Source organism: Berghia stephanieae, chromosome 3 (genome assembly GCF_034508935.2).
Source record: "Berghia stephanieae isolate SIO BIC M18660-M18661 chromosome 3, UCSD_Bste_1.3, whole genome shotgun sequence".
NCBI lineage: Eukaryota > Metazoa > Mollusca > Gastropoda > Nudibranchia > Aeolidiidae > Berghia > Berghia stephanieae.
In genome coordinates this window covers 23,419,333-23,445,746 of record NC_088362.1, presented here as the reverse complement: position 1 = coordinate 23,445,746, position 26,414 = coordinate 23,419,333, and the positions used below count along the sequence as shown (strand labels likewise).

General features: G+C 35.2%; 1 protein-coding gene and 1 long non-coding RNA gene across 3 annotated transcripts; one reads left to right on the top strand and one right to left on the bottom strand.

Moving 5' to 3' along the window:
• Positions 1-5,553: 5,553 nt before the first annotated feature.
• On the bottom strand, positions 5,554-8,126 carry LOC144967380 (uncharacterized). The gene is made up of 2 exons (XR_013644374.1): positions 7,950-8,126; positions 5,554-6,805 (listed from the first exon to the last, which is right to left on the bottom strand). It is a non-coding gene; the product is annotated as an uncharacterized LOC144967380 (long non-coding RNA).
• A 1,432-nt stretch (positions 8,127-9,558) lies between these two features.
• LOC144967379 (polymerase delta-interacting protein 2-like) lies at positions 9,559-23,030 on the top strand. Of its 2 annotated transcripts, none has more exons than XM_078904506.1 (11): positions 9,559-9,760; positions 10,791-10,854; positions 12,439-12,539; positions 13,260-13,359; positions 14,207-14,276; positions 15,012-15,119; positions 15,462-15,598; positions 18,998-19,024; positions 20,474-20,599; positions 21,681-21,760; positions 22,585-23,030. In XM_078904506.1, exons 1-11 carry the CDS (start codon positions 9,666-9,668, stop codon positions 22,700-22,702), a joined length of 1,026 nt encoding a protein of 341 aa, XP_078760632.1. In that variant the 5' UTR covers positions 9,559-9,665; the 3' UTR covers positions 22,703-23,030. The 2 variants fall into 2 exon arrangements, with proteins under 2 accessions (XP_078760632.1, XP_078760631.1); XM_078904505.1 differs by having other exon boundaries at positions 13,242-13,359; positions 22,585-22,838.
• Positions 23,031-26,414: the final 3,384 nt, after the last annotated feature.

Genomic DNA, 26,414 nt, shown 5'->3' with positions numbered 1-26,414 from the left:
TCTATCTATCGTATATATCCATCACCTAGCTACTCACTAATTGCAATTGCGATTGTGATGGTAGAGACAGTGACGACGATGACAATGATAATGGTGATGATGAGGAGGCGGGGGCTAAGGATTGATGAGAGAGAACGATGATGATGTTGATGAAGACGATGATGAAGATGATGATGATGAAGAAGAAGAAGAAGAAGAAGAAGAAGAAGAAGAAGAAGAAGAAGAAGAAGAAGAAGAAGAAGAAGAAGAAGAAGAAGAAGAAGAAGAAGAAGAAGATGATGATGATGATGATGATGATGATGATGATGATGATGATGATGACGATGCTTAATTCAGGCCGAATTAATCCCCGAAGAACTAAGAAAAACTGCAGTGCCCTCCGTACAAAAGTCACAACAAGATCTAACAGCCTCAAAACTCTGGCCCAGGACCGTGACCGATGGAAAAAAAATTAACATCATGGATGGAGAGAGAGCAGCTCATAGAATTAAACGAATGAGAATACGTACGAAGCCTAAAAAGTGTTCACCAATGAAAGCATTCAGCGCCATTTTATTGTTGGCTGAGAATGTAGTCATTACCATTCATTCGGTCTCTATGTCAACATAACGACACAAGAAAAACAACAAACAATATCAAAATCCACAATAAAATGTTTCAGAACTGTTGCGTATATTTATGGCACAATGAAGCTGTCAAAAAATGAAGTTAGAGAATGTGTGTAATCATGTATTATAATAACCTGTAATCAGTGGCGTAGGGCCTTAAAGGCTATTAAGGCTAAGCCACAGGTCGTCATTGTCTTGAAAGTATGTAAGAATTTAACAATAAAAAGTCACACTTTAATTTTTTTCTGTTTCACAAACAATGAAATTCATTGTTGACCTGGTGTTAAAAAACCTTTACAGAGCCTCAAAACTTGAACCAATCACACCGCTTTGAATTTACTACAGCTCGAGTTGTACTCGTGCCCCTGACCAATCAGTACAGCGTGTGGCTTTAAAGGTGGAGAAGGCTTCCAGCCATATTCCCACGGTACAACCAGGCGATGCATTTCACGTTTGCCGTGTGCTATGACTGTGGGCATCAAGAGGCATCTTGACGTTGAACTGAGTCATTGTGGCTTTCTTACTCGCAGCCACATACAATGACCTAATTGTTCCATTGATGGCAATCGTGTTGTACCTGTTACCCATCCCTCTTCGAGGCGTGTCAGGCATGTGATATTGAATTCCCCATTGTCCCTTTTAACTGAGTGTGTTAATCTGATGTGTGCAGTGTTTGTTTTTAAAATTTTAATTAATTGCTATTAAGTGTGATGAATCACGTTGATTATCTGTTGACTATCAATACCAGTTCTTTGAATAGGGAAAATAAACTTTTGATTAAAAGTCTCGGTCCCCATCAACCAAACGATTTTGTACTCACTATTAAAGACGGGAAGCAGAATCAGTCATTTAATTTGATAAAGATTGATATAGTCGTTTTCCTTGGCTATCGGTGAGAATAGAAAATAAGAGTTTATTTTCTTTTAATTGTATTTTGTTTGGCGATAACAGCAATACAGAATTGTCTTGGACAAGAAGTGGATTTACCTGTTTGAAAAATTTAACACATAGAGCATTGAACCATCAGAAGTCTAACTTACATTTAAATATCACCACTAGATTGAAAACCGTTGGTACTCTTCACATAGGTGCACAGATTGACAGTGGCTATCGCTTATCTTTAGCCAGGCATGATGAACAAGTTACAAAGAACATACAAATTTTGGTAAAATAATTGAGTGCATCAAATTCTCTCTTTCTCTCTCTCTCTCTCTCTCTCTCTCTCTCTCTCTCTCTATCTCTCTCTCTCTCTCTCTCTCTCTCTCTCTTATATATATATATAATATATATATATATATATATATATATATATATATATTTTATATATGCGACAACCCATCTCAAATCCAGCCCCATGCTCCTAAATGACCAGGCTACGCCGCTGCCTGTAATGTGTTTTCCAACCACCACATCATCTACTACTACAACCACCACCACAATATCATCACTAACACTACTACTACAACCACCAGCCCCACATCATCATCACTACCACTACTACTACAATCACCACAACCACATCGTCATCACTACCACTACTACTGCAACCACCGCCACCATATCATCATCATTACCACTACTACTACAACCACCACCACATCATCACTACCTCAACTACTACAACCACCAACACAATAGCACCACTACCACTACTACCACAACCACCAGCACCACATCATTATCACTACCACTACTGCACCACCACCAGCACATAATCATCACTACCACTACTAATACAACCACCACAACCACATCGTCATCACGACCACTACTACTACAACCACCACCATATCATTACCATTACCACTACTACTACAACCACCACTACCACCATATCATTACCATTACCACTACTACTACAACCACCACAACCACATCGTCATCACTACCACTACTACTGCAACCACCACTACCACCATATCATCACCATTACAACTACTACTACAACCACCACAACCACATCATCATCACTACCACTACTACTACAACCACCACCACATCATCATCACTATCACTACTACTACACAACTACAACCACCACCACGTTATCATCACTACCACTACTACTACTGCAACCACCACCACCATATCATCATCATTGAAATATTTTTTTTTTAATTGAGCTTTATATAGTGCAATATCTACTAAATGTGCTCAAAGCGCTTTACAGTGGGTCCCTGGTCAACATTTAACATGTAGGACTGGACATGACGCCTGTTAGGCGATATTACAATTTTTCGGACAAAGACAACTCTGTTAACGGCCAGGTACTCATTTTACACCTGAGTACGGGTGAGAGAATGTGAGTAAAGAGCCTTTTCCAAGGACTCAACTATGCGCCGAGCGCGAGGCTCGAACCAGGACCTTCCGATCCGAAAGCGAGTGTCATACTACTAGACCACATAGCCGCATCATTACCACTACTACTACAAACACCACCACCACATCATCATCACGACCACTACTATTACAACCACCACCACCACCATATCATTACCATTACCACTACTACTACAACTACAACCACCACCACATCATCATCACTACCACTACTACTACAACTACAATCATCACCACCACCACATCATCATCACTATTACTACTACAACTACAACCACCACCAACACCACATCACCTCACTAACACCAGTACTACAATCACACCATTAGGTTTTGGAGCTTTACTTCATTTGAAAGAAGGAAACTTCGGAATTGTATTTGGCATTGTGTTTATATATCATAATATAATTCTAATCAGTTATCTATTTAGAACTAGATACTATACAATATGTATGCCAAATACCACCCTAATTCCCCTTTCTTGTGTGCGGGAATTCCTCTTTCGGCATTGAAATTGAGTGTGAGAGTCATCACTACACACATAAACAACAGAAACAATTTAAAAGCATGACTATGACACGCAACCACTCACACACGAGGCTATACTATTTATCCCTTTCTCTATATAGAACAGGACAAGACAAACAATAGCTTGACTCTCGCTACACTTCGCATTGATGTTTGTCGTCTCACGAGTTCAACTCTCGGTCGACCTGTCAATATTCCTTTTTGCCTCGGACGTAATCATTAATAGAATGTTGTGTGGTTTTGACCGAGAAGAAAACCTTAAGAAGTCACATTTATATCATTTTAGAGACATCGTTTTGAATAATTTTGAGTTAAACGAGCGATCAGGAAGTTATTTTCTTAGATTTCATGAACGGCCGATCAGCGCTTGTTTACTATAGTAACGCGATTCCCAGCCAACGTAGTCTGACGTCACGTCCGCCTTGCAACGAATCGGCTGGCTCTAAACAAAAAAAATCCGTGCTTGGTCCAGGCAAGGAATAATTGGAAAATCGCTCAAAAAAACAATTTTTATCTTAAATATGGTCCAGTATTTTGTACCAGATTGTCTACACCAGTCAGAGAGTCACTCCTGCAAGTTTTACAGATTTCCAAATGGACAGGCAGACAAAAAATTGAAGAAAAAGTGGACCACTTTAGTCAGGTAAGCACGCACGCCTCGTCGAACATTTGATAGAGTTCGTAGTCCAGATCTAGGTCAAGTTCTAGCTTACGTAGACCTATATTTTATGATTAAAGTGTACAATTGCACGAAATTATAAATAAAAATACATTCCAAACTAAGTTTTTATTGAAGTTGAAGCAAAAATGATATCTCAATCGTTTTGATGTTAAGGCTGATAAACTGAATGAGAGTTAAGTTCTACTGATAAGTGATAATTTTTTTAAAAGGAGAACAAGAAGAAAGAGAATAAAATATTTGTTAAAATCTTACTTTAAACTCGATACCTTTATGGCAAAATGAAAATAAATAAATAAAATAACGCAACCTCTCTCCCCCCCCCCCCCTCCCCTCACGCAGATCTCTCTCTCTCTCTCACACACACACACAAACACACATACTTTCCTCTTTTTTTGGAAAGTTTCTCTGATTCTCTGCCATGCCTCCCCTCCCCGACAGCCGAGGTGGCAACTCTGTGTGAACAAAGCAAGATGGCGGCAGGGACCTCTCTCCTTTACCTGTGCCCGATTGTTGACACTCCAAAGTTTCCATCACCGCACTGTCCAGTACAGTACTGACTGAAATAAAGAGAAAACGCAAGTCTTGCCACACTCAACCCCAAGATCAACTTTAACTGTGTAAATTTAAGAATTCTTATTATTATATTATACCTAGTCAAAATCATCAAAAGAAGTAATGAGGAAGTGCGACATTTTGCTGAATGTGCGATTTCATAAAAGACAGGCGAGAGACCCACCAGTAACCTAGTCTCTTGCACACCTTTGATTTATCATGCATTGAGCTGGTGTCAAACAAGATAGTCTAAAACAAAGTACTTATCAAATTAAATAATATACCCAATATGCCCAACAGAATTATTGTTTTTTTTTTAATCTTTTCATTTCAGGTGAAAGGACAAAAGATCCAACATCATCATCAAGAGTGTGTTCTTGTCACTTCAGAGATGGTGACAAAGCCAACCTCCCTGAATTGTTTGACAGAAATAAAAATAAATTGTTTCCATCAGAGCCAGAAAGAAAGAAAAGTAAAGTGACACAAGGAATTCCCACCCCATCTCAATTGGCACCAACATCAAGAAGTCCACCACCACCACCACCACCACTACCACCACCACCACCACCACCACCACCACCACCACCACCATCATCATCATCACCATCATCATCATCATCATCATCATCATCATCATCATCATCATCATCATCATCATCATCAGCTCAACTCTCTTCATCATCATCACAAAGTCCCACCTTTAAAAAAACCAAATTCCTCATCATCATTATTTTCCTCCTCATCATCATCCTCATTATCTTCTCCCTCATCATCATCTCAACTCTCGTCACCATCATCACAGGATTCCATCTTTTAAAAAAAAACAGATTGTAGAACAAGTGAGGATATTTTAAATAGAACAACAAATTTAATTCAAGAACAAAAAATTACAGACAAAAATAAGGAAATAGCTAGCTTTAAAAAACCCAACTAAGTTAGATTCAACGCACTTACACTGTTTCAAGCCTTACAGAAAAAGTTCTTCGAATGGAGACAGGTGTACATTCTTTTAAAATATTTAATATTATTGTTCAATATGTTGAGTGCTTTAGAGGTAACATTATTTATTATAGTAGATGGGAAGTTCAGGAAGAGACAGTTGCATTAAAAGACCAAATTTTCATTATTACACTTATGAAACTTAGACAGAACTACGCTAACCTTCATATTTCACAATTGTTTAGCGTTAGTGAAAGTACTATAACAAATATTATACAAACTTTTATTCATGTTTTACATAAGCCATACGCTTCTCTTTGAAAATGTTATGAAGGTTACATGCCCTTCTAGACATAAAAATAAACTATCAGCTCCATCATCATTTTTAAGATTTCCAAATTGCAGAATGATCATTGATTGTACAGATGACCAAATTGCTATTCCTAAAGAAATGGATAAACAACGGTTAACTTATTCTTCTTATAGGTCCATGAATTCTGTTAAAGCTCTTGTTGGTCTAAGTCCAAATGGTGTGATAAATTTTATTTCTAAACATGATCCAGGTCTGTCTCGGATAAGGTCATTGTACAAAATTGTGGATTACTAAAACTTTTAATTTTAAGCCCTGGAGAATTAATTTTAGCAGATAAAGGTAATAAAGGTAAAACCCCATCCTGATTCAAGATATTTTACCTCAAGGAGTAACTGTAAATATCCCTCCCTTTTTACATAATAAATTTACTGAAAATGAGATTTTATTAACAAAAGAAATTGCTTCATGTAGAATTCATGTTGAGAGGGCTAATGAAAGACTGAAAAATGTTAACATCCTCTCATATATTCCAACCATGTTAAGAGAAACATCTGATATTATTTTTCAATTTGTTGCAGCACTTGTCAATCCCCAGCCTCCTCTTATTAAGGAGATTGCATTTTGTTAGCTTTGCCATTTATTTTGTACAACACACATATTTTGTTCATCATCATCAAATCACCATTCAAAATAATGGTTTTGTAGGTCCATACATGATTTTACATGATAAACATGACAAATTATGGCATTGTATCAATGTATGTTCAATGTCATTAACATTGTTAAATAAAACCACACAAATTAGTTTTGGACTGAATCAACCCAAGGCATCATCAAGATAGATCTGTGGAAGTAAAAGAATAAAAGATTCAAATTTAGAGCTGCGACCATGCTCAATAGGCGAAAAACAACCCAACTAATAAAACGTCTGTTGTGGTCTTGTGGTATGACACTCGCTTTCAGATCAGAAGGTCCTGGGTTTGGGCCTCGCTCGGCACATAGTTGAGTCCTTGGAGAAGGCTCTTTACTCACAATCTCTCACCGTACTCAGGTGTCAAATGAGTACCTGGCGTTGTCTCTGTCCGAAAAAATTGTAATATCGCCCAACAGGCATCATGTCCCGTCTTACATGTTAAATGTTGCTGTTGGCCAGGGACCCCTTGTAAAGCACTTTGAGCACATTTAGTGGATATTACGCTGTATAAAAACTCAATTAAAAAAACAAATTAAGTGATTCTTTCATTCATCTTGCTTTGTTGATAAGGGGAAACCCGAAACGTCCATTTTATCTGTTTTCGTATATTAAATTGAAGTTCACATTCAATTTCACAATGTTATTGATTTCTTCGAGTTTCAAGCAGCAACATTTACATTACACCTTAACCCAATAGGAAGTTTAGTTTACCGTGACTAACACTGGTCTAAATAAATCCTTTATTCATCCCATAGAGGAAATTTATCTCTAGGGTCTATTCCCAGGGAAGACTGGAATAACCACGGTGCAGCGCCGCAAATTGAGCTAGGGCGAGGTGACTTGCTCAAGGCCACACAGCGCAGCGGCGGGTGAACGAACTCGGTACCTTTCGGGTACGAAGCAAAAACCGTACCGCTGATCCACGCTGCCCCACATGAAGTATGATAAAATGTCTAGCGTGATTGGTGATTGTGATGCTCATATGAGTATTATAATAAAGGTTACAACACGATACTAAATAGTATGTAGTAGACTATAGTCAATAGCAACGAAAATTAGCGAAGCAAGACTAAGACCTCAAAGACTCAAAGTCCGTGGTCCATAAGATAAAAACACAATAATTCAATGACTCCCTCTCTCTCTCTCCCTAACTAAAATCGAACGTAAACAGTTAAATCTTTCCATTGGATATACTAAATCTGCCTAAGTTCAAAGTAAACTGATTATTGTCCAACAGTAGTTTTACGGAGATGTGAGATTTTGAGAGTGAGAATGAGAAGACGAAATGACTTACCTTCACAGAATACTCTTTATTCTTCATGCTGGCTTGAACTTTGCCGAACATCAAGCCATCTGAGTAAGTGAAAGTCAAAACAGGACCTGACTGATGATGATTTTCACCTCGCGAGACACTTTTATGCTCATTGGAGAAGTATTTCATAAGGGCGGTGATGGAAATAGAGTTCGTGTCAGCCATTTTTCTCGACTGTTTAGAGCCAGCCGGTTTGTTGCCATGCGTTGCTGCGCAGGATTACGTCACGACTTAGGAAGCCTATGGCGGATATTTTTCTCATCGAGGCCGCTGGTTGGTTAGCCAATAAGAGCACCGTACGGTTTCCATTGGGTAAATTCCTTAGAGCAGCTATAATCCTCGAATTTTAAAAACTATGTTGCTGAATCACACAATTCTCAGAAAGCGTCATTCAGACTGCCTCAGGCTTACTACTACTACTACTACTACTACTACTACTACTACTACTACTACTACTACTACTACTACTACTACTACTACTACCACCACTACTACTACTACTACTACTACTACTACTACTACTACTACTACTACTACTACTACTACTACTACTACTACTACCACTACTACTACTACTACTACTACTACTACTACTACTACTACTACTACTACTACTACTACTACTATTATTATTATTATTATTATTAAAATGATTACTACTTCTACTACTACTACTACTACTACTACTACTACTACTACTACTACTACTACTACTACTACTACTACTACTACTACTACTACTACTACTACTACTACTACTACTACTACTACTATGTACTACTACTACTTCTACTACTACTACTACTACTACTACTACTACTACTACTACTACTACTACTACTACTACTACTACTATGTACTACTACTACCACTACTACTACTACTACTACTACTACTACTACTACTACCACTACTACTACTACTACTACTACTAATGCTACAGTTTCATTATCTCATAACGTGCTACTATTACACCACAGATAAATTAAGACATTTCTAACTCACATTTCCACTCATTTATCGTGGTCAGTGTAATTCAATTCACAATGCCTCGTTTATTTCCCCATTGTGTCACCCTGCCGACTGTCCTTATAACATTGTTTCTCTCATTAAAGTTTAAGTCGCCTGTCTGGCGTCTATTTGTGTTAGAGCTCTGACAATGTCCATCACTGACTATGGCAGTTCTTCTTGCTCAACTCTGTATGATCACCCATAAACACAATCTGATCGACTCCACTGACCACACTGAACATCTTTTGACTTTAACATTAGTAAACATATATAGGCCTTTACAAATTTAGTCAATTTTATCCTGCTCATCACGGTAGTTAAGAATATCGACGGGCAACTCTCTGACCCCCCCCCCCCCCCCCCCCCCCCCCCCCCAAAAAACAAAACAAAACAAAACAAAACAAAAAAACAACAAAACAAAACAAAAAAAACAACAAAAAACAAAAGAAACTAAAAAAACAAACAAACAAACAAAAAACAACGTATAAATTAACTATTGCTTCCTAAAAAAAAAAACAAGAAAAAGTTGAGAAACCTTTTGACGAACGATTGTGTAGGGGAAATAATTCACGTTGCATTCATCAAGTCTTCACAGTTGTCCTCGGTAGTACTCAGTCCGTCTGTGAACTCCTCTCTGAGTCTCTGTTGCCTCACTCACTTCTTCACTTGCGTTTCTCAACGAAAACAATGGCAACGATATTAAGGTCAATTCTTTTGTCAGCCTCAAGATCTCAAGTAAAAGGGCTCTATGCCAAAGAATGTTGTCGTTGCTTGTCCACAAGGTAAATTAAACTTTCGACAGAAAGTGATTGTGACGTTTTTTTAATATTTTTTTTAAACTTTTGTTTTTGACTAGAGAGGTGGGCCTTTGGCCTACCAACCTCCGTTGAACGTCCAACTCCAACTCGCCTTGAGCATGCATTCACGTAAAATATAAATATACTGGAATGTGGATAATTGTTTAAAGGAGCGGAGTTTCAAATATATGTCTGGGGATAACGAATTTTGGTTATCCCCAGACAGGTGTCTGGGGATAATCACAGCGCTGTCATTATCCCCAGACACCTGTCTAGGGATAATGAAAATTCGTTATCCCCAGACACCTGTCTGTGGATAACGAAATTTCTTTATTCCCAGACACATATTTGAAACTCCGCTCTTTTATACAATTATCCACATTCCAGAATATGGAATGTTTCCAAATGCACATAGAAATAAGGAAAGTTAATAAAAACAAAATTAACCAGCATTAAATCAGTTGTTACTACATATACACAATAAGCGTCAACTTCGAAGTGGGTGTCATGGCCGAATGATTAGTCGTCTGCTGTCTTTATTATCAGCGACTGACTTCTGACTGATAGTTCATCTATTTCTGAATTATGGAGCAACTTTGAATGTTCACATTACACACTCCATTGAGCAGTCTCATTAAACAGACTTAATGTGGCCACCGATAGTCTACATCTACATGTTATTCTCTAGAAATAATCTTTATGTTGCAATCTGATTGTGCTATGACTTTTTGAAATTGATTAGTTGACCTTGTGTAATTGTAATATAAATAAGTATATAAGATCAATTCCTTGACAAAATAATTTTTAACAACACACTTATTGACGCGAGTCATCAGTAAAACTACCTCATTGACAGTGGAAGAGAAAATTGTGTAATCTACACATATGTTATGAATGATCTCCACACGTGTCTTCTTCGTTGGCTAGAGAAATATTTAATACTTGAAGATCTTGTAACATTGAAAACGTGTTATTAGAATCAGTAATATTTAAATTTACATTCATCAATTCACAGATTAGCTGAAGTGGGAGTTTTGGAACCGCCAAGAGAAAATGGAAAAGCCTATGACACAGGACAGGTAATTCGTTTATATTAATTCCGAAGCGTTTGATCAATTCTTTACAATGGACAACAATATCCCCATAAGTGGTGAACTTCATCTCAGGAGCTACTGAGCTCCGTTCAGCCACAAAATCAATGCCTCGATAATGAAGATGAGGATGAGTTGACAGAATATGACAAACCACCCCTGACAAACACTGAAAAACTTGACATGGTGGACAAACAATCCTGCTAAAATCTACATTGGCAGGATTGGAGACAAGGGGTAATAAACAATTTGTACAGAATAGAAAGCAATCAATAATGTCACATTTTGTTTTCGGTAACACATGAAAAAGAAAAATAGTAACCGAAAACAAACCAAAAAAAATAAATTAAGAGACAGACAGTCTAATGAGGCTCTTTCTTGAATATGGCCCCAAACCCATAGAAAACCTAGATGGGAAGGTTCTACATAAATTGCACATGAAAGCTGGGGCTTCGATGCTATTATTTGCTTTTCCACTTAATGGATACACTAAGCTCCAGAGGTTGTGCAGATTAAGCAGAGTCGATTGTATTACACGTAGATTTTATGTTGTTGTTTTTTTTTTTCGGAGAGTCCTGCTGTCAGCTGTAAAAGTGGGGTCCTTTGGAAAGGCTCTTTACTCATATTTTCTTACCGTTGTAGTTTTCAAGAGCCTGAGGGTCTGTGCAGCTGAGTTAATCCCAGGTTCTACAGTGTTAAACAGAAAATAGCTATTAGTTATTACCTTGCTTTGTTCATAGGGTTTATTTGAGCTGTGAGTTTACCCCCCAAAAAAAACATTTTAGGTTGTTGAATTACTTGCTGCATGTATCAATGATAATGTCTGTTGTGAATCTACAAAGTAGCGAATGATTGCCATGCAAAATATAGGCTTTATTCAACATTTAAATCGACATGATCTGGAAAGAAATTAAAACACAAAGAGTTAGACAATACAGTACAGACACAGATCAATTACAAACATAAAGTGACAAATAGAACTATTTCTAAACAGTAAACAATATCATGACAATGTCTATATTATGTTAAAAGTTTAACCATCTGGACATCAATCTGGATAAATACACTGTGGTGGTGTCTGAATCAATGACAAAGACATTAAAAAAAACAACATATAAGCTTTACTTTCTTTGTTTTGTTTTGGTTTGTTGGTATAGTTGTTTTAATAAGTTAATTACTTTCATTGTAAGCGGGAATGCTTGCTTCAAAATTATTTTTTAAATGGGGTCTTTATATTTAAGAGGGTCCCAATAGCTAGAGCAGTTGCTTCACAAGCAAAGGGACCGTGATCGATCCCTGGTGCAGTCGAGATTTTTCTGTCCACCCAGAAGTGATTGGGGAGCTGGGTCTGTTTCATTTGGTGGAAAGTACTTTGCAATAGACTGGCGTCCTATCCCAAGGTTAGCAAGCAATTGCTATTGTCCGTTTCACGCTATAGAAACCGGGATAAACTCCGCTCCATGGGCCCAATGGCTCTGAAGGACTACTATGTTTGTAAGTAATTGCTTGATAAAATATAAATCATTCTCGATTTTTGAATCATTTTGATTTTAACACTGTTTTTATTCCCAGCTTTTCCTTCATAAAGTTTTTGGATACAGAGGAATTGTTTTATTTCCATGGTTAGCAAGTGTTTACGACAGAGATGCCCCTGGAAAAATTGAAGAAAACAGGTAAAATTATGGGTTTCAAACTCAAACATTTTTTTTAAAAATTCATAGTGACTAAGTAATAATCTTGTATTTTGGCTTGTTTTTTTTTTTAATTAAAAAAAAATTTGTTAATATCGTGTTCATTCTTTTTAGGCCCGGATTCATTTGAAAAATTTCTGTCTCAAGATTAACTTTGAGAGACACACCTTTTTCTTGTAAGCCAATGCCTTTGAGTCTGACAATAGATATTGTGATACCGAGCCATAAGTTAACACCATCCTACACCAAGTTAAACAAGAAGTGATGTTTTATTTAGAATAAAAATTCTATCATTTTTATTTTAGAAGTAGTTGCAGTTGTAACAGATATAGTACTAGAACTACTACTACTAATACTTCTACTACTATTACGACTACTACTACTACTACTACTACTACTACTACTACTACTACCTCTACTACCTACTATTACTGCTCTACTTTTTCTTCTACTACTAGAAATCATTCATCAGATTTTGTTAACATTTTTGTTTCAACTAAAATTCTCAATGAGTCATCTTCAATATCAAGATCATTGTCCTTTGATTTGTTGAGAGTTTGCATTTTTGTCATATATTTCAAATTACTTCAATGTGATACTCCATCCGCCAAGCATTGGACAATGACTCTTTGATTAACTTCAAATTAATTTTAGTCACTATCAGATGCACGAAAGTGTAAAAAGATTTTCCTTTTTTCTTAGGTATACAGAGGACCAGAATACAGCCATTGGAAAAGAAGTCAAAGGAAGAAATCACATGTACTATCAAGTTCTCATTGATGCCAGGGACTGTGCTCATATTGTCAGTATCCACATCACATTTTAATTGATAATCAATTAGACGAAATTTTAAGATTTTCATAAAAGTTTGATTAAATTAAAGAGTGCTATTTGATTGATTTGAAATTCGTAGCAGCTTGCCAACCAGTCGAAGATTACGTTTTTAATAAGAAATGCTGTCCAAAATATGCAAATATGAGGTTATTATGAAAATATGCAAAAATGAAGAAATAGAAAGGTCTTTAATGATATTAATGCTCTCTTATTCTTTGCTAGCTTGATCTATCCCTAATGTTATGCTACTTCTTGTTAAATTAGCTATGATATAGCCCACTACTTGAAATTGTGATATAATTTTGTTTGGAAAATATGCACTATTAAGGATTGAAATATGAAAAATGAAGTCGAATAATGTTGTTGGGTTGGTAAGACTGTCCTAGGATAGTCACTGTGTCCTAATTTAAGCGATATACATTCTTTTTAATTGTATTTTTACCTTTAGCCTTAATTATTCTCAACACTTGACATTGAAAATTATACAGAGGTAAACTGTCAAAAAGTAGACATTCAGACAGACAAAAGTGACACACATTTTTCAAACTTTTTATTTACATTGAAGTATGGCTATCATTCTCTGTAATTATAACATGAATGGATGGAGAAAGCAATTTTACTTATTTGAAAATAATTTTCAAAGAAATGTTTAATATCCATGCCTAACTTGTTAAGATTCAATTATTCTTGAAATGAACTTTTTTTACTCTGATTCTTAAAGAATTGTAGTGAGCGATGGATGCATGCTTGATAAATTTATATTTTAAATTATGGAGTTGATCCTAGAATTTAATAAAGAGGTTTTAATTCTACAGAGAGCCCAGACAGAGGCAGTTACTTTTCTTGGAAATCAAGATAACAGCAGGGCTTTATATGCCATTCCAGGTAAGTTTGAACTAATTATTTTAAAGTAGGCAAATGGATAGGTATTGATCCCAGCTACAGTCAAGATTTTTTTGTGACTCTCAGCCCCCTTATCTACCCAGTGATGATTGGGGAGCTGGCTCTGTTAGATCTAGTTGAAAGTATTTTGCATATTATAACAGGGTAATAAAAGGGAAACAATCAATTGTTACAGGCTGTAAAATGCTAAAGTACCAGATAAACTTTGATGTCATATGCCTTAACTTAAGGCTCCCAAGGACTATGTTTTTTTTTTCAGCTTGAATTAAAGTTGTTTTTTTTAACTCAACCTTACATAGTGACAGAGTCGTGAAGACCCATGAATGCAGAGCCATATACATACAATATTCTTCTTTCTCTCCACGTCATTGGGTTTAAAAGACACTTATGGCAGATAAGAGGTTTTATTGGGTGGCATTACTTGTAAATGCCAAAAAGTGGTGTACCTCAAAAAAATATAAAGAAAGAAAAAAAGGATTTCAAATGACTCAGTGACTCAAATTTTAGGGGTGTTTTTTAAAGCTTGCTTAATATTTTACATTAGCCCTACGTAGTTGTTTAGCAAGCAATAATGAGTGATGATCTTTTGTTGTATTTAGTGGTAATTCTACATTGAAAGCAAAACTCTGTATACACTGAAGAATGTTAAATTGAGATAGTTCGTAATCTCCAATTATCTTTTACTGATATGTATATTGCATTGATATTTTATTTCAGGTTTAGATTATGTAGCCCATGAAGATGTCCTGCCCTACAATAGTCCGGAAACGACACCAATACAACATGAATTATTTGACAAATTTTTGCAGCATCACAGTGACTCGAGTAAGTATTCTTTTAAAAATATTTTTGACAGCAGACAACCTAACCTGACAGACATTGATTAAAAGAGATAATCTTGTCTATTTGATAACAAAGCATTTTAGTTCCTGTTTACTACTATATTTATGGATTCTTATGGATTGAATCCACCACAGGTCAACACACATAAGAGTAAGAGCAACAAGAAAACTAATTGTGGTTTTGACTTTGCTATATTTTAGATGGCAATCTGCACTTTAATTAATTAAAGCAATGTTTATTCGGTTGGTATATAAGCATTATAGGTACTTGGTTTAAGTTGCAACATTTGAATTGGTGTTTAATATATATTTCATTACCTTTCAGGTCCATCTTTCTTTGCAAAGGACACGTTGAAAGCCTGGCAAGAAAAGAACCATCCATGGCTACAATTGTCTGATGTTCACAGGGAAACCACAGAGGGAATCAGAGTCACAGTCATTCCATTCTATATGGGAAGTCGGGTATGACTGTATTCATATTGATATATTTTCCTTTCTTTTTGTCCACCCCCACCCCCCAACACATTTGTAAATTTGCCGGCATTTCCGGCAATTTCGCTCCGCCGGGGGAAAAAATAAAATTAAAATTTTTCATTTTGTTTCACAACCTATTATATTCCGGGAAATGGGGATCTTTGCTCATGTTATATTGAAAAAGCTTTGGCATCGAGTAGGTACCACAGGCGAGCGCCGTGAATCGGTGGAAAGTTGTTATCGATGGCGTTGATCGTGAAAAACTCTCCACTTTACCTCACAATATCTCAACTTCTAATGCTCGAAACAAAATACAATTTGTTTTATTTTAAAGATCAACTTCTGATCTTTGTAATGCATCTTAAAACATACTTTTGCGATTAAAAAGAGTTTCATAATCAATCGCGAACGAGACCCGGTTTTAGATAATTTTGCCTAGCGGATCGCGAGAAAATTTCGAGGTCGCGATTTTCTCTTTTCATTCACGTTGTGAAAATCAAGGTTGTGCCGCGGAGAATTGGCGTATGATGCTAAGAATAGTATCATTAGAAAGGGCAAAACTTCCTCTTTCTTTTGACACTTCCTGCCCCGATATCAGATTCAAAATGGCGGAGCGAGTGGCGAGGAAAGCACATTGTCGTGCTATTTTTAACATTTTTTAATACTTTTAGCGATGTCCGCTCACGTCTGTTTAAATAAGCAGAGAGCTTAATGTTCCAGCTTTATTTTGATATCAAATACAACCAAATCGGATGAATTTTCACGGCACAATGAAAAAAATAAACCCGCTGGTGAAAAGAACCTAGTCCAGGGTTGCCAGTTTGGCATTTTAAATGTCAGTTTCCCAAAATCTGGCATTTTTGAAAACCGTTTGGCATTAGAAAAATCATTTGGCATTTGGCATTTTCTTTTCTTGTATATTGTACTTCAAATGACACCTTTTCTCAACCGTGGTGTAGTGGTTTAGCACTCCACTTAGTAGTCAGTAGGTAAAAAATACCCCAACAGGAAATTTAGTATAATTCAAAAAAAAAGAAAAGAAAAGAAAACATGCAAGCCACCAGGATATGATAGTAAATTGTCTATCAAAAGTGACTAGTTTTCTTAGTGGGGGTGGGAGTCAACAGACTTTGGCATTTTTTTTGGAGTGTTTTGGCATTTTTTGAGTCTTCCCCTGGCATTTTGTTGAAAAATAATCTGGCAACCCTGACCTAGTCGGGGGGGGGGGGGGGGGGGGGGGGGGTTCGTTTATTAGTTTATCATCAAACAAGTTGATTGGGCTTTATTTGTTTTTATTGCATCATACTATACCTGACCTGGGGCTTGCTTTATTTTTTAAAAACAGATTGAGAGCTGCAGAGGTGGTTTATTTTCTCTTTCTTTCCCTCCTCTCAATTACATTCATTGTTTTGTGGTTTAATCAGTTTCTGGATGCAAGGTATTTACCGGACAGATTCTATGTTAAATTGATTGTATATGGCTTTGTCTGAAAGAGCTTGAGAAGTTAATTCATTTGGTATAAGTTATGTTTGTATGTCTTTTGTTGACGATTTTCTATGAATTTTTAAAGGTATCTAATATTTTTAGTTATGCCTAATATTGAATTTCTATCCAAAATCCTTAAAAAATTTTGGATGCCATTGATAATATGTTGAGATGCTTTTGCTTCTATTGGATAGAGATAAGAATGACGAGTAATTTGATGTAAAGTATGTCATCCTATCTTTATTAGTTATTTTTTTGTTAATATTTTGATTTTGTGTATTTTCAGTATATTGACACCATTTTTTCCATGCCGTAATTTTGAGCTTGGCAGTGACCTTCGGCTCAATATAGAGCAATTACTATTTTCTCCACATTAACAAAAAAAATTAGGCTAAGAATTTATATACTTTTTTGCAAAGATATTGAGTTTGAGTAGTATACATGTTCATTTTTTTTATCTATGAGGCTCCAAATATGGGTCCCTGGGCCTATATTTCCCATTTTTTTATATTTTGATGCTGTTTCTGTCATATTTGAGGATGGTTTCATTTAAGTATCATTGTTTTTTCATCTTAATATCTGCTTTATTTTGTTTTATGATTGCATGTTTATGCAAAAAATGTTTATTTTAAATGTTATATAACCAACTTTTTTGTTTATGGCGTCATAAAGTCGGCAAAAAATGCGTAACCGGAATATGTGGGAAAAAATTGTAAGTTCAATAAAATTCATTTTATCATATTTCATTTATTTGTTGACGGATTTTCATAATTCTTTTTGTGTTGTTCATTAATTTCAAAGCACTTTACAGTGGTTTAACTCTTTTTATGATAGCTCAATTTTGAAATTTTCGCTTGTGGTACCTACATCGAGGGGACGTTGCCCTACCAGGGATCCAATCTGGACCTGGACCCAAACGTCTCGCAGATTTTCAGGCAATTTTTTGAGGGGGCAGATGCAGGCCTGTCTTTTGCTTTTGCTTGCTTTTTAATTATTTAAAAAAAAAATCTAGCCTTATTGACCAAATAATAGACAAAGGGACTTTGATTTGAGTCCCTGGGTGGAGTTCATGACTTCCCATAGTGGGCAGGGAGGTATATACTGTGTCTTCTACCCTCCTATATCTGTTTTCCAACTTGCTTTCTGTCTTTGTCTTGGAATGAGATTACTTGGTTTTGTCCTGGCTCTGGCCGGATACCCTGGCTGAGAGGGAAACAGTCAAATGTATAGTTAGTTTTGGGAGGTGATATTTTTTTTCCTTGTAAATCATCTCTCTGTTTTTCACTGTATTATGTTTTGTTTATATGTTATTTATGGTTTGTAAACATTTGAGTGTGTTCCTCTTAGTGGGGACCTGTGCTTGTGTCTGGACGAAACTTTTAGGTGATCTCAAACTGATAGTGTGCTCTTGGCATCTACATCTGTTCCCTAATTGAACCAATTCCCCTTTGTCTTACTTTTCCTCAAGTCCTTTTAATTGTATACCTAGAATGTTTTTAATTCCAATTTTCTTCCTTTTTACTGGCGCTGATATGACCTAAATGTGTTGCAAGCGCCGTAAAACCCTGAAAAACAAAAACAAACGATTTGAGTCCCTGACTTATAGCTGTTGTGAATTTTGTGTAGGCATGCGAATATGAAATGTCATCGTCACAACTAGTATGCTTTTTGTACTTTATAAAATTTGGTAGAATTGGGAACGTGTCCAATTTACTTTCTTCCTTTAAAAAAATTTAATTCTGAAAAGATATTTTGTTTCTTTCTATTTTATTATTTTTTTCTCCGTCAATAATCCCTATCTAGAAATACAAGTGATATCTCAATAATTTATGTTTGACAACTTTAATGAAATCAAATACTAATGTTTTATGTGACTCAATCTTTTGTCTCTTTTGTTTTCAGCAAACTAACCAGACACATGTTTATTGGGTAAGTATTTGACATTTGTTTGATTTTACAATTTGATGCATTTATTTTATAATATGCACATTTGGTTGTTATGGCCAGTACTAAAAAAAGATAAGATTACCAATCGTGTTTATTATGCTTTAATTATTTTTTTTTTCCTTACAAGAGAATAATAGATAATGATTGACATATTTATGATGGATATAGGCACAGATTTGACCAATCTCCGCATTGTATTTTTTATATTTTTGATATATGATTTTAAAATAATGGAATCTTTTTAGAAATGAAAAATATTTAAAATTTAGGAATTCTTGGTAGAAATTATCCAATCTAATCTGTCGTCTTATTTGTTTGCTTTGTGAAACTATAACACTTAACATGTCATTTTCCATAAATTGGCTTTCCATTTGACTTGCTGAAGAATTGGTTATTAATTTCACTGACCAAAAAAATTGCTCTTATACATGCGAGACTGAAATACTTGTTCTTTACAAATGGTGGATACTACCAAACAAATTGCTCTTATTAGTGTGAGACTCCGAGACTGAAGTACTCATTCTTTACTAATGGTGGATACCAACCCTATGTGACTATGTGTGGTTGTAATGTGGAATTTGTTTAGTCTTTATGTTATGGAAACAAAATATAGTCAACTTCCATCCGAAGTCCATGTTATATTCATTTTAAATAACAATGTGAAATTGAATGTAAGCTGCAACATTTACATATATTCATTTTATGACCTCTAAATATTAGATAAATCAATGGTTAAACAAATTAAGACACCGTGATATTCTTAAGACAGTGAAGCCCACATGAAATTAAATTTTGGTATCCCATCAGTAGTATTTATTTCCGCACTAGATGTTTCGAAAACAACTGATCAATAATGTAGTTTATGAGCGTAAAATTGACTCGAAACCCCATATATTGACTTCTTGTTTTTGTAAGTGTAAGCATTAGTCATTCGTTGCATCACATTGAAGTCCAGTGAGCCTGATTAATTTGGTCATTGACTTGAAAGACAAGAATTAAGTGAATGAAATTACTTCTTTACTGAAAGACCAGGGAAATCTAATTATACCCAGCAGCAAAATAATGTTGATATTAATGGAAAAGGTAGCTATATGAAATGCAAGGAAAATAGATTACCTTTTAAGATGGCTTCAGACTAGCAAAATAGAAGACAGAACATTATCTCATTTTCTTCATAATACAAAAATAGCTTTTTTTAGGGCCATAGCAATATCATAATTGACTGGTTCATTTTAGATGTTCATATCCCTCCCTTCCATTTCAAACATGAAATGATCGATTGCATTTTCCCTCAGAGCCTTGTTTTCATCATGTTCTTACCATTCTATCGGTTGTCATGCAACGATTAGCTCTTCTTGATAATTTTTAGCACCAGTCGATCGGTTGATATTGATATTTTTATTCTCCTTTGTTCCTGTCTTTTTCTCATAGTGGCGATATTGTGTGAGGCTTGAGAACCAGGGAAGTGAAACAGTTCAGTTGAGGGAAAGGCATTGGAGGATATTCAGTCTTTCAGGAACTTTGGAAACAGTGAGGGGGAGAGGTGTTGTGGGTCAGGTATGTCTCGTATTCAAACAAATAATTATATTGAGTACAGTCACAATTTAAATTCAAAACAGTTGCAAGAAGACACATTAAAATCAGCAAAATCAATTTGATGACGCCACATTGAATATATTTTGAGATGTTTTGTCTGCCTTATGCAACTTAACTGTAGAATGTAGAGATTATTTCATGTTTTACAAAGAGAGAAATAATCCAGTCTCTTGACTTTTATCACAGATTAAAAAAAAAAAGTAAAACCGATACTCTCATGCAATGTATAGAAATTTGAGCTTTACTCGTTATTCCTCTCATGGCTTATAGCGCAATATCCACCAGACATGCTCAAAGCGCTTTACAGGCTACATGCTGTTTTATTTTAAGAAGCTTACCTGAAACTTGTGCACAGTAATCATTTTCTTTGTTTTGAATGTTTGGTATCTATGCTTTTTGGTTTAGAAAAAAAAGTCCTCTCATCAGGGTCAGTCTTTATTTTTAGCTCGTTTAAGGATGAGTTTTAATGGAGTAACTTCGAGATCTCTTCAGAATTTTGATTTGAGCATCTGCATTCATACCATTCTTATGTCTTTCTTAATTTAAAGAATCAATCGAGTAAAATAAATGATCATAGTCCCCGAATTATAAAGTAAAGTATTTCCCAGTATCTGCAACATGCAGTTATGACAGTCATTAGTAAAAAAATTTGTGTGATGAATATCATGTCCCCGTCGATGGAGATTCTACTTAAATATTTTTTTCTTTTTTTTTTTTTCCGGCTAAATGGCCATGATAAAAAGGGTAGTTGACTGGAACAGTTGGGGGGGGGGGGGGGGGGGTGTGCACTTTTGGACAAACTCTGCCATAACATGAGGAAACATTAAAAAAAATTTATTTTGACCAGAAAACGTTCTCTTCCACGTGATAATTAATTGCTAGGATTTCCTCAACTTGACTACTTAGAACTCGTAAGTAGTGGTATAAAATAACAGCATTAAGTTACCGTTTTGATAAGTGTAGAGAACGAAACATCTGTTGCATTAAAGTAAGATTGTTATGTACATAATCATTTATTGATTTATTTTCAAATTAAAATCAGGAACCTTTGCTGTCAACGGAACTGCCTGCCTTTCAGTACAGCAGTCACGTGTCATTACAGGCTCCAAGTGGACACATGTGGTAAGCTCATCATTAAATTCTAAATAAATTGAAGGGGAAAAATGACTTTTTACAAAGGGCTGAACTTTATCTTGTGCTTTAAATTGTGAAGTTTATAACTTGCTAACCTTTGTATTGGACATATGTCTGCCATAAACCAGTATCCACTAAATTTGAATTAGATCCAACTACTTTTCCACTGTCAGATCGAAAGGCAAACTTTTAAAAACCTGTCTGTTCAGTAAGACACTATCCTAGTATGTCACTTGGTCCCTCGGAAGTAGAGGTGAAATTTCTGTGTATTAATGTAAAGTGTAACATTCATCCAGTTAATGACAATATTGAATGCTGTTAATTTGTCCGTAATTTTATTGCTAGTAGATTTACATTATCTTAAAAAATTCATATTTAGAATGCCTTTTTTTTTGTTTGTTTGTTTTTTCCCCCTAAATTTTTTTAACTGATGTGTTTTTTTTTTTTTAATTCTAATTTGACAAAACCTTTAAAATCTTTATGGTGAATGACCAGTTTCATATTGCTGAGGTTTTACCTGTAAAACCCTTAAATTAATCAACTCTCATTTTTTTTTTTTGTGGGGGGGGGGGGGGGTAGACACTGTAGCCTTGGTAATAGTTACTCACTGAACATTTAAATCAAATTTTCACCAAGGGATTTGACATATTTATATATTATATTAGGGAAGGTGGTTTTAAAATGCTTTCACCACTTAAATAAATAAATGTGTTGAAAAGGATGTTAAACTTTTTTTTTTTTTAATGAGAGGGCTTTTACAATATTAATTGTATAGTGATTTGTTAATTCCTTTCCTTTCGTATTTATTACAGGGGCACATACAAAATGGAGCGACGAGATGGCACCAGCTTTGATTGTAAAATTCCTCCGTTTTCTTTAGAGAGTAAAACGGATGATAACAACAACCCTCATCAGTTTTTGGGCAGCTAATAAGACAACTGCTACTGTTCTTAATTGTATCATATATGTTTTTAAAAGTTAATATCGCGTCGATTTTTTTAAAGACGATGACATGTTACATTCTGTGAATGGCTAACAAGTGGATAAAGACAACACTGCAAAACATGGAAATGTAACCGTAACCATATATTTTTTAAAAGAATATTTTCAGCATTTATTTACCCTCAGCATCTTCAGTAGTGCTTTTTTGTTTAGGGGTAGTTTTAAAAAAAATGTTATTGTTTTTAAAAAAATCTGATACATAAACTAGATTTGTATGTCACATTTGTGAAATGATGGTGCCAACATGAAATCCCAATAATTATTAATTTAATTTAGTAGTACGTAGTTCTTATGTAACTTGCTTAAGTGTCTAAACCTTTCAGTTGGGTGGGATCTTTGACCTGTGTCTTCTCAAGTTGCTTTCTGCCTTTGTCTTGGAATGAGATTACTTGGTTTTGTCCTAGCCCTGGCCAAGTCCTGGGAGGGAAAAAGTCAAATGTATAGTTATAGTTTTGGGAGATGATATTTTTTTCCTTGTAAATCATCTCTGTTATGTGCTGTTACATTTTTTTGGGTTCGATATATATATATATATATATATATACATATATATATTATATATATCGAACCCAAAAAAATGTATATATATACACACATATATATATATATATATATATATATATATATATATATATATATATATATATGAGTGTATTTCTCTTAGTGGGGACCTGTGTTTGTGTCTGGTTGAGACTTTTAGGTGATCTCAAGCTCATGGTGTGCTCTTGGAATCCACATCTGTTCCCTTTTTGAACCCATTCCCCTTTCTCTTACTTTTTCTCATGCACTTTTAATTGTAAATTATAAGACCTTCTATAACTTTTTTTGACTATCTCATTTTCTTCCTTTTTACTGGTGCTGAAATGACCTAAATGTGTTGCAAGCACCGTAAAAACCCTTAAAAATAAACCATTAAAAACAGTTATGTGCCAGCACATTGGAAAATTATTCACATTGGACCAAAAATAGAGATCCAATTCTGTGCTGTTCACGAATCTGTATTGAAGCAATTTGCACTCTCCCTGGGTCGATGATGTCTACATCGGTTCACAGTCTTGCTATCTCGTCCGTCTCAATAAAGAATTTGTCCTCTCCATGTAGCTTTGTGTCCTTAGAGAATGAGATAATTTACTTAGTTTCACCTTTGGAATCATTTCCTGGTGGGGAAACTGATGAATTTGTCTTTTCTTTAGAGATGGCTCTCTTCCTCCCCCACCTCACCCTTTGTACTTGTAGAGCATCCCTTGATAGTTTTATATTATTTACCGACGAGTATGCATTTTGTAACCCTTATTGGTAGGGCTCTGTGGAAGTGGTAGTGTCTATTGACATTTTTATTGGATCTAAAGCTAGATATTAGGATAAATTTCTCTTAAAATCTTCTGTTCCCTGTTTAGACTAGTATATTTGTCCCTTTTCATTAGCACCTGAAAGTGCAGCTAAATTCTAAGACCTGTTCATTTGACTTCCATTGTCTTTATCTTTACTGACACGAGATAAATTTAAAGTGTTGCAAATAGTTAAAACCTTTAAAAAACAAGGTAGACATTTTGCGTTGTATTTGTATTAGAAAGTGATATTCCTATAATCATTGAATAAGTTAAGAAATTGGGAATACACTGCAAACTTTTGTTAGATAATGCAGTGTTTCATTGATGTCCAAATCGCTTATGTGGAAAAGTTGGGATAAATATTTTGTGAAACTTCTCATTTTGAACTAAAAAATAGCATATTTACAGAATAATGCCAAAAAGATATAAAATCGTAATGAATTTCAGTTCTGATGTTTTTTTTTTTCCATTCACTCAATTCTCATACACGGTAACGAATTAATAGTCAATGATCTGTAATTTCTTTTGTTTCGTAGATGGACTTAAAGTGTAATAAAGCATTACTTCTAAAGCAACACAGTACTTAGTTTTAAAACCTGTTGTTAAAACTAAATGTATATATTTAATACCTAGTGATGTTAAAGTGTACCTATAAATCAATGTCTTAAAAAAAAATCTAGGCGCTCAAATCATTGTCTTTCTTCTTGACTTGTTAATAAATTCATGTTTTTCTAATTATCATGAGGATGCCTTTGACTAAAATAATTTAATTTATAAATAAGCCATTGTATGTTTTTTGTGTGAAATTGGTTGTATATGAATATGAATAAACTGCCAAAAAAAAAAGAATCTCTCACTTTTATTAGTTAGCTTGTGTCCTTCTTAATGGTATTTAAGATACAGTGCACTTCAGTTACAGCAGCCTTGGATTTAAAGCTACCTCAGGTGCTTAAAAACCCTGTTTTTGTTTTTTTTACCCCATTTGAAACTACAAAGCCACCTCGCATTCAACAAAGTTCATTATCACACACCTTGGTTACAAGAAAATAATCGAAACTGCAATGAGCATGCCAAGCAAAAAATCTTGCATTGCTTTTGGAATTCCGTGAGCTTTATTACACACCGCCATTGCTTGGTTTACCGCTTTCACATTATAATACACCAATAATCATAGTCATAGGGTATGCAGACCTGCCTGGTGCTATGACAAATTCGTAGAAATACGAATTTATGGTTGGATGGGAGCATCACCCTTGAATCATATACCTATGATGTTCGCATGGGTGTACGATCCGATAGTGATGTCGTTTCTTCTTCTCTTTACTAGCCTATCCTGCTTCTTTGGTTTGTGATTGTATTTTTGACAGGGGATATTTTTTTCCTGTAAATCCTCTGCCTGTTTGTTCTTGGTTATTTATAATTTAGCTTATGATATCTTTAGGTTATGATTTTGATTGACATTTGTACTATTTTTGTTAGATTGCTTGTTTTTTTGTTTCAGCGGTCTCTCATATAACCTCAATTGTGTTGGAAGAGACCTAAAGCAACAAACAAACAAAAAAAACGAATTTATGGCTCCAGATATAGAGTTGCATAGGTTGTTGAAAAGGAAAGTTTAGCTTCATAGAACCTATATATTCAGGACTTTGGATAATTTTTGGACCGCGCTGAGAGCAAATTGTTTATTTCAAAAGTTATTTTAGTCAATTTTTCTTGACATTTTTTTTCCCTTGGAAACTACGAATTTTTGAAATTTCAAGTAGGCAGCTCTGGGTATGGGTGTGTGGCTGTCATCTGCATTTTTTGCCAAATTGGGACCTAAAATTTGCCAAAAAGACCAAAATTTGCCGAGGAGAACTAAGCGTTTCAGTAAAAAATTAACACGCGATACAGAAAAAAATATATATAAAAGACAATTTATTACATTTAAGGAGGCTACATTTATTAATTTACACAATAGCGTTGTTACAAAGATTTTAAAGGATCATTATCCGTAGAGAGTAGCTTCCCTTGGTTAGGGCCCAGGCAAAGCTGCAACATTTCTCAAGTTTCGCTCTTTTTTTTTCCCCAAAATTTGCCACGCGATTTGTCAATTTTCCCAAAATTTGCCACGATTTGCCAATTTTGGGAAATTTGCCAAAACTTGCGGATCGCCCTGATATTTGCGGCTGCAAAAAATGCAGATGACAGGTGTGTGGGTGTTTTATAAGCTGTGGCATGGCTCAGAATCACTCTGTCACATTCTTAATGTGGCTGTATGTGCATGGTAGATCACTCACTCAGTTCCCTCCAGGCCTGCTGGCACTTGT

Bases quoted from the DNA above. Each gene is read 5' to 3' on its own strand.
- LOC144967379 (XM_078904505.1), top strand. From the start codon at position 9,666: ATGGCAACGATATTAAGGTCAATTCTTTTGTCAGCCTCAAGATCTCAA. The intron at 12,540-13,241 runs GTAAAATTATGG...AAGTGTAAAAAG, and splicing joins GGAAAAATTGAAGAAAACAG to ATTTTCCTTTTTTCTTAGGT. The intron at 14,277-15,011 runs GTAAGTTTGAAC...ATTTTATTTCAG, and splicing joins GGCTTTATATGCCATTCCAG to GTTTAGATTATGTAGCCCAT.